Source organism: Plasmodium fragile (assembly GCF_000956335.1).
Source record: "Plasmodium fragile strain nilgiri unplaced genomic scaffold supercont1.19, whole genome shotgun sequence".
Classification (NCBI taxonomy): domain Eukaryota; phylum Apicomplexa; class Aconoidasida; order Haemosporida; family Plasmodiidae; genus Plasmodium; species Plasmodium fragile.
The window spans coordinates 202,895-212,434 of record NW_012192599.1 but is presented as its reverse complement, the minus strand read 5'-3'; the positions used below and the strand labels follow the sequence as shown (position 1 = coordinate 212,434).

The 9,540-nt window shown below is 38.4% G+C and overlaps 2 protein-coding genes across 2 annotated transcripts; one reads left to right on the top strand and one right to left on the bottom strand.

Moving 5' to 3' along the window:
* Positions 1–280: 280 nt before the first annotated feature.
* On the bottom strand, positions 281–604 carry AK88_02064 (uncharacterized protein; the record flags this gene model as incomplete). Its single annotated transcript, XM_012479698.1, has 1 exon — positions 281–604. The coding sequence occupies one exon, from the start codon at positions 602–604 to the stop codon at positions 281–283; it is 324 nt and encodes a 107-aa protein (XP_012335121.1).
* A 5,331-nt stretch (positions 605–5,935) lies between these two features.
* On the top strand, positions 5,936–9,325 carry AK88_02063 (uncharacterized protein; the record flags this gene model as incomplete). Its single annotated transcript, XM_012479697.1, has 1 exon — positions 5,936–9,325. One exon carries the CDS (start codon positions 5,936–5,938, stop codon positions 9,323–9,325), a length of 3,390 nt encoding a protein of 1,129 aa, XP_012335120.1.
* Between the last annotated feature and the right edge of the window lie 215 nt (positions 9,326–9,540).

Below are 9,540 nucleotides of genomic sequence, written 5' to 3'. Positions count from 1 at the left end.
TTTTTTTTTTTTTTTTTTTTTTTTTTTTTTTTTTTTTTTTTTGTACGATATAATTTGGCTGATCGCCATGTTGTGTTTCTTATCAAATGTTCGTACTGCAACATACTCGTGTTTGCACATTATTATATGTACACCCAATTTGTGTAATATTTTTTTTTAAGCTGTTAAAAAAGTTCACACTTTACATGGCCGTAACAAAAATGACAAGGCCAACATATCCTCACGATTCGCGTTGCGTCATTCACAGTTGCGCGCGTGTGTGCCAAATGTTTCTTTAAATTTATGCCTTCATTTTCGTTTTTGCGTATTCGACCTTTTCCCTTTCGTATCTGACTTTATCTTCCTGTGCTTTTTTTTCATAGGGAGCCTTTTCTCGCTCGTCTAATTTATTCCAGGCTTCTCCAATCATCTTGCCAACAGTAGCGACGTCTTTGCTTAGATCAGGATCTCGACTTATAATCTCTGCTCTCTTCTCTTTTGCAAAAAACATGTACGCTGACAACGATCTCTTTGGTGCATGTGGATCCTTCTTGTTCTTTCTTCGTTTGCGCACCTCCTTGCCTCCCATATTTTTCATGCCGTTAAATTTTTTCATGGGATCCATGGTTTTTCAAGTTGAATAAAAAAACTATTGTATTAAATATAAGATTGTTTTGTACTTTTGTATTGTATAAACGCCTGTGTATACTTCTGTACTTGCAACCTTAAAAGCTTCAAACGGTTGGAGGGGGACACGAACTCAGGATTTTTCCGTGCGAGTAGCGTTGCGTAAGGGGATGTGCAAACCTTTACGATTGGGGTACTCTTTAAAGCGATGGAGAGAGGGGGGATGCAAATATTTTATACGTATACTTTTTTCAATATAAAAGAGATATACGTATATATATATGTGCATATGCGGAGTAAATTCTTCACTTGACTCGAGATCACTGCATAAAGCGTGTATGTTTGTTTGTTCGGAGTTTGCCTAACCTTGATATTACGATAAATGCGTGCATAACTAGAGTTTTTGTATACAGGGGTACCAGAATGTACACTGTGAAAGGGGAAGGGGATGAAAAAAAAAAAAGCATTCACGTTTTGTGTGTATGTTCATACGTTTTCTTGTCGTCGAACAAAACTCTGTTTTGGGAGGAATGGCCAACTTTGTATGGGCAAAGTTTCGCCAATAAAGAGGGCCATATATGTACATATAAAAACACGAAACAAAATGCTTCCCTTACGTGTGTTTTGTTAAAGTGGGGACGCGTAAAGGGGTTTTACTCCTTCATGGGGACACGTACTTACGTAAGGATTGAGTATATTAACATATATATATATATATGTACATACGTACATACCTTTTTTATGCATTCATATGTACATATATACGAAGCATACGCATGGGCCCTCAAATAAGGGGGACAATTCATTCATACGTACGTTTGTATACTTGGGAAGCAAATGGCGCATAAGCGTTCGTTTTATTAAGTCGCGATATGAAGGTCTCTTAACTGCTTTGCATGAAAGTATATAAAATGAAAAAAAAAAAAAAAAAAAAAAAAGGAGGAATACTTTTTTCAATTGAAAAGTAAAAAATATTCTTTCGTACTTGTTAAAGTAAATTTTAAATATATTTATTTTTTTCAATTAACGTTTGTGATTATATTTTTACGAATATCATATGCTTTATTAATTAAACCATATTATGTTGCTTTATTATTATGTTATATAATAATACTATATAATTATATACTATATTATATTTTATACATATGTATTTTTATATATATATATATATATATACTTAATATAATGCTATTTGCTTTATTGCGTATGGCATACTGCTCTGTATTCCTTGTGGCGAAAGCATGAAAGCAGAAAACTTTTTAAAATGAGCATAAATAAAATCTTTGCGTAAGCGCAAGAAATGGTTAATTTAAAATATGGGCACGACGTGCATTACTTTATCTTAACAAGAGGACATGATAACGCTGGGAAAAAAAAAAAATATATTATATATATAAATAATAAATGTTAAATGAATCTTTGCGCTTGGTAAACAGCATATATAAAAAATAATCCGTATGTACAAAATATGCGCAAAAACGTCACAAGCGCGCCACAATCATTATTATTATTATTTACTAGCACTGCGCGAAATATGGGTAGAGGATATAGTGCTAATTCATTTATATACATGCGTTATGTATGGAATTATTACGTATATGCTTTTTTTTTTTTTTTTTTTTTTTTTTTTTTTGCGACGCTTACGCGGTATATATAGTATATAACAAATATAATTCACTAACGTCGCGTTGCGTCGCGCATGCTTTCTTGAGGTGAACCTGATTCCTTCCTTATTTGCATCTTAAAACACGCGCTGAAACAGAGGTATTCAAATTCAAGGCGTTTCAGGCGCAGCGGGCCTGAGAGCAGGCATTTTTTGTTTACATGCTTACTTTATATACATGCGGTACGTTTAAAACCATACATTTAATATGACTAAAAAGCGTAGCGGCAATGTATGCAATATTATTAGTAGTATAAATAGCAAATATATACATAGTGCTCGGAATACAGCGCCGCAGTTTGTGGGTTTAAGAGCAAGATAACATGACCGCATATTATTTTATCGTTTCAATATATGCGAGCAAGGAGGCAAAACTTTGAAGCGCTCAATACCGTTCACGTACATTACGTTATATATATTATTGAAGCGAGCACAAACCGGCAAATATGCCAATAACATAAATGTACCTATTTTGCGGCGCGCAATTTCTTACATGTTATTATACCATATACAAAATATATTATATCATTTATATACTTGATATTGTGTGATTTATTTTGCCCTCTCGTTTATAATATTATTATATATGCCTCGTTATAATACCCTATACGTGTCATCGTATATTTTTTTTATATATATAAACCTGCGCAACAGTTTATTTATATGCATATTCTCGTGCGCTTAGTGGCTTGGCTTATTCCCTTTTTAATGCGGGCTACTCCATGGAATGCTTACAATTTGGTATTATTATAATTAAACCAATATGCTAGCATACGCGTTATGCCCTTGGCCCTTTTTTTTTTTTTGTTTTCATGCCCATGTGCCCAATATACATGTAAAAATGGTATCCCTTTGCGGTACGCTCAATCACATTAATAATATATTCCTCGTGAACCACGTTTAATATGTGAACAATGTGACTCGCAAAACAAATTAAGTACATTAACTAGAACGTCGCTTGCGACGCATTATGTTCATTTCATCATCACTTCTTCGCAGTTGGAGGCATTACTTTTTATTTGCTAACCCTTAACAGCCGCGTGGAATGTTATTTTTTCCTTTTTTTTTTATTTTTTCGTAGCATGTTGCTTTGTTACATACAGTTGTATTTTTTTGTGTGTTCCGTTATTATATATTTCACTTTCCGGCCCCAAACTTGATCATATGAGCGCATTCTGCACGTACGTAAATGGGCCAACCGGTAAATGTTTACCCTGTTTGCCCCCGTCTTCAAACACAAAAGATGAGGAAAAGTTGCCCATCGCATATCACTTAGTTTTAACCTCCTATCCCTGAGTGAACAACTTGGCCTACACAGGTTAACCAGCTTAGAGAATACAACATGTGGGATCGTAATACCATTTCTACCAGGGCCGCTTTAAGTGCAAATATTACATCATTATATACCTACCACGTGTGCGTATATATGTGTCGTTTTCCCTCGCCCCTTTTTTGTACTCCTGCCATATATGAGATGTGTTGGACGTAATTAAGAATACCACAAGTAGAGGTTCAATTTTGCACCACGCAATTGTGTATATTATTCTCATAGGGGTATTATTTTCCCCCGCTTTGCTCCCTCCCCCAATATCCCGCCATTTCACCTGGAGCGAATTGTCCAACGGTTACTTTTTGGGGGGGACATATAAGGTGTGTTCTGAAGAGATTCACCAAGAGGTTTTTATTATTTTGTTCCTTTTGTCCTTTTTTTCCGTCGAGAGGGATTACATAATAATGTAAAAGTCCCCCCTCAACTGTTCCCATCTCTCATGTCCGCGCAGCAAAATGGTGTAGTGGCAAATACATCACGTGGGAAAATCCCCTCATGAGTTAATATACTTGTGGTTAACTGTTCACACCAGCTATAAGGTGCATGCCGTTACTCACTTTTCTGTACTCTTGTGAAAGAAATTGTCGTACAAATACGCCCCACGTTTCTCCACCCCCATGGAATGTTAAGATGTTAGAGGGCGCTCCCATATTGCAGGCTTTCGAACGGACTTATTCTCATGTGCTTAACATACGTATTGAGTACGTCCGTGGGGGTGTAATAAAATTTCAATTGGAGCGTAATGTCCTCCCGCCTCCATGAAGGCACATTTGGAAAATGGCAGTAGTACTCACGTTCTTTTGTGCCATTCACACACCCCTTAATGATAAATCAATGTGAAGGGAGAAATTCCCTGCCTTTACTCACAAAATTCAGAGGTTAAAAAAGACACACAAAAAAAATTTTTAATCACGCTTGATGGGGAAGCAGCATAAGGTAACCAACTTAGGTGGGCCGCCATTCCAACACATTTTTCAACACATCCAGCATCACTTTTTTTTTTTTTTTTTTTTTTTTTTTTTGTGATGGGAAAAAAGTTGCTAACTTTTTGCTACATGAAATTGATTAGCAAAAACTATTAACACTAACCTTGTTGTGAAGAAAAAAAATAATAAAATAAAAGGTCTACTCTTTTTTTTTTCATTCTCCCTAAAGGGCACATATACATAAATATATGCCCCGTTGCCACCAACATAGAAGTGAACAGCTCACATGCTGCCAATGGTCTTTGTGCGTGTCGGCGAAGCGCCGTCCATACGACACAGAACTATCGCAAAAGGACGAATTCGAACAGCAGCCGTAACTTCAATATATCTTAACACAGAGCGAACACGTCTCTTGTCCTTGTTTTCAATTCACAAAAGGGGAAGAAAGACAGAGTACGCCCTGCAGCCGCAAAGATCAAACAAACTTATCCACAAACTGCTGCTTAAACAATGTTGTGGCAAATTGCTCACACCTTTGCCCTGTACCTGTTGGGACACCCTGGCGTCGTAGATAAGCGGCAAATCGGGAAGTATAAAAAAGGGCAAGTTAGCACACGTCAGGTGGTATACCCGCATTCGTCTTTCCCACGTGATGTCCTTGCTGGCTCAATTTTTACGAATTTGTTAAGAAGTGATTAAGGAATTTTGCGCATTTTTTTATTATACATTTTTTTTTTTTTTTTTTTTTGTCCACCTCCCATTATAATACTCACTTCACACACATCCACATGGAAAGGGTTTTTCCCAGAAGGTTTGCTACGCCTGTCTACGGCAATGCCACTAGGAGTTTTTGCGCGAAAAAAAAAAAGAAATAATGTGTCACGCATTTGCGAGAAAAGTGTATACACCCCCCCCTGAGAATATCTTTCCTGTCCAATGATTAATTTGTACATTGAAAAGCAGTTACCATCTTGCAGTGTTTTTTTTTTTTTTTTTTTTTTTTTTGTTTTGCGCTCCTTTTAAAATGCAATAATAAATTTGGATAACCCCTTTGGAGAACATACACACTCGGGGTTTATCTCCATGTCGGGGATAATTCTCCACAAATTTACATCGGACGCGGGGAAACGTGAAATTCATTTGGCCACAAAATTGAATAAAGGTGTGCCTCAAGTGAGAACTCCACAAGGCAAAAGGCAGATGGTAAAACTTTTGTTGGGGGAAGGAAAAAATGTAAAAAAAAAAAAAAAAAAAAAGAAAAAGTAACAATTCTCCATTTTTTCCTCCCACACTTTTAGCAACATTATACATGTTTGCATTTTTTTTTAAAAAAAAAAAAAAAAAAAAAAAAGCTTCACAGTGGTATACACACAATTGTGCGTATCTTCCTTTTTTAAAAAAAAAAAAATGACTCCAAATAAAAAAAAACTCAAAAATTACGAATCTCACAAATCTTTCCAAGCTCGGGAAAATCGCGAAAGCCATCGTTTGCGTAAGGTTCACAATTTTCACCTGAATGATAATGAAATTTTGAGTCCTACGAAAGGAGGCATAAAGTTAGATGTGAACAAACTCAGCATCCTCAGTTTTCCCGGCACACCACGGAAGGAGCAACACCAAAAGAACAAGCAACGCCGCATCCCCGATTATGAACAAATTCAAAATAACACTCTAGACTTTTACATTCCCTTAAGTGAAAGAAGTGATACGCCCAAGAAAAATATAAGTAGCGTCACCACGACGGAAGAAACGAAGAAGCGCAAAGTGAAACACAGCCTCGATTCCTCCTCTTCGTCCTTTTTGTCCTCCCCCGATTCATCCTATTCAAGCGTATCGGATAGTGGTTCCTCCGCACATAGTCCACGTGTCCCTCCCCACGAACACCAGGTGTCACACGTCTTCCTCTCCTCCGACTCCTCGCCACGAAAGGGCGAACTACTTACAAGCCTAACAAAACAAAACACACATAAACACACACAAAATTATGACCGCATGAGAAGATCTCCCAGAAATCACAGCACAGGGAAGTTCGGCAAAAGTCAATCCGGTAAAAGTAAACCCGGCACTGAAAAGGATAACCACAAGAATAAGAATGTCGAGGGAGGGAAAGAAAACAAAACAAAGTCGAACAAAGACAAGCTGGATGAAACCTATAACAATGTGCGAATCACCAGGAGCGCAACGAGGGACAAGTCGGTGAGGAGCAAAGCGGAGAAGAAAAAGGACGAAAAGAAAGTCATCAGTGGGACACGCTCCAGTGTGCTGCTCAAGAGAAAAAGCGAGTGCCTGTCGAAGGACTCCTACGTGTATCGCAACTTGGTTAAGAGGGCCAAAACGGGGGTGCCCCGGGCGCGTGACCACCGCGACAGCGGCAGGGATGAGGAGGATGATAGCGACAGTAGTGATTTGAGTAGCGGCAGATCCAGCCGCAAGCAGAAAAGGGTGAAGACGTCGACGAAGACGCAGAACAGCAACCGGCCACTTAGACACGCCGCAACCATTAACAAGCGAAGCAGCATGCTGCCCGTGAGCGAGCAAAAAGGTAGAGGTGCCACCGAGGCTAGAGAACAACACAAAGAATATACAAACGAAGAAGTTGCCAAGCTGACAAAGGGCGCTTGTATAAAACTCGTGGAGGAAAACTCCTGCCAGTACGAAGACGGTGTGATTTATGAAAGTGTGTTCATCAACCAGGTGAAGTACAGCATTGGAGAAGACGTGATGATTTTTTGTATAGCTAGCGATGAAGGCAGCAGGGGGGTAAGCGGTAAAACTGCTCACCAGACTGGAAACAAGAAAGAGAACAAGAACTACCAATTGAGGAAGGGAAAAATATCAAGCTTCTACCAAAACGACGCGAATAATCAGGTGGAGGTAGAAGTGTGCATATACATTGACCAGCACGACGCAGCATATATGAGGGAGCTGTGCGAGAAGCAAAAGTCAAGGAGGACCAAGGCAGACTTCGAAGTGTTCCTCGACGAAAAGACAAGAAATTTTTACCTACTAGGAAATACAGAATTTAAAATAGTAGAGGCAAAAATGATTTTTAAAAAAATAAACGTGTATAATGAGAAGAGTCTTTACGAGGAGGACAAAGGGTCCAAGCAAGGAAAGGACAAATTCCTTTGCACACACTACCTAAAAGAAAGAGAAGAAAAAATATGTGACGTACAGAACAGTGAGCACTGGGATAATTTGGTCTTAGGCTCAAGTGACCTATACTACTCCTTTTCCAACAATAAAAAGAATAGCAAAAATAAGTCGCTCAAATGTATTATAAATAAGTTGAAGGAGAATGAAGCAGGCGGGGCGAAAGGACAACGCGGCAACTCCACAACCCATCCTAGCAGCACTACTACCACACCTAGCAGTAGCAAAACGAGAAGCGGTAACAAAATAGCAGCAGCCAGTACACCAAAAGAAGGTGGACAAAAGAACCCTAAAGTAGATCTAAAAAATTTCATAAAACAAGACCAGGAAAATTATTATGTGAATCTACTACGCAACATAAGAGACCCCACAGATAAGGCCATTAGAATGATGCAGCTAGATGTAGTCCCCAAATATCTCCCCTGTAGAGAAAAAGAAATAAAAGAAGTCCATGGGTTTCTCGAGTCAGGCATTAAACAGTCAGGCAGCAATCAAATTTTATACATCAGTGGAATGCCAGGAACAGGGAAAACAGCAACAGTGTACAGTGTGATTCAACTGCTTCAACATAAGACGAAACAAAAACTGTTACCCGATTTTAACGTGTTCGAAATTAACGGGATGAATGTGGTTCACCCCAATGCAGCCTACCAAGTGCTCTACAAGCAACTCTTCAATAAAAAACCACCCAATGCCTTAAACGCTTTTAAAATGCTGGACAGACTTTTTAACCAAAATAAAAAAGACACAAGAAATGTGTCCATACTTATAATCGATGAGATCGACTATCTGATCACGAAAACGCAAAAGGTTTTGTTTACTCTGTTTGACTGGCCCACCAAGGTAAACAGCAAATTAGTTTTAATAGCCATTTCTAATACCATGGATTTACCTGAACGGTTAATACCGAGATGTAGATCCCGCTTAGCATTTGGCCGATTAGTATTCAGTCCATATAAGGGAGATGAAATTGAAAAAATTATAAAAGAACGTTTAGAGAATTGTAAAGAAATTATTGACCACACAGCTATACAGCTCTGTGCAAGGAAAGTGGCCAATGTGTCTGGGGACATTCGAAAGGCTTTGCAGATTTGCAGGAAGGCCTTTGAAAATAAAAGAGGACAAAAAATTGTACCTAGGGACATTACTGAAGCGACTAACCAATTGTTTGATTCACCACTCACCAATGCAATTAATTATTTGCCATGGCCATTCAAAATGTTTCTCACCTGTGTCATCGTCGAGTTAAGAATGCTGAATGATTTTATAATTCCTTATAACAAGGTACTAAATAGGTACAGAGTGTTGGTTGAAACAAGTGGAAAGTACATAGGCATGTGCAGCAATTCGGAGTTGTTCAAAATTATGCTTGACAAACTGGTCAAAATGGGCATTCTACTTATTCGTCCTTACATACCCCTCGAAAGTTTAGTAAAAAATAAAAATAAAGAAACCCTTCTTGGCTTCAACGAATCGTCTAAGAAAAATGCTGCAGAAGGAAGCAAGTCCACCAGGACGCAAGTCAGCGCAGAAATAGACAAGGAGGCTGGCGACATGGGTTTGGAGCTCAACGTGGAAACGCAACTCATCATCACGGCCCTCATGAAGGACGCTGAGTGTTCGCAGAAGCTCAACTTTTATTAGTCACCTATGCAGATAAGCAGCGCAAATTGGTTTGAAGCATATATGATGCCTCTACTCTCTCCCGTGCGTGCCTTTTTTTTTCGTGATGTCTCCCCACTGTGCCCACCTCCATTATGCAGACCAATAGTGGGAAAACACTCCATTCGTGTAATGTTCTTTTTTTTTTTTTTTTTTTTTTTTTTTTTAACCTATTTGGCTCACTTCAACGTTGGTAC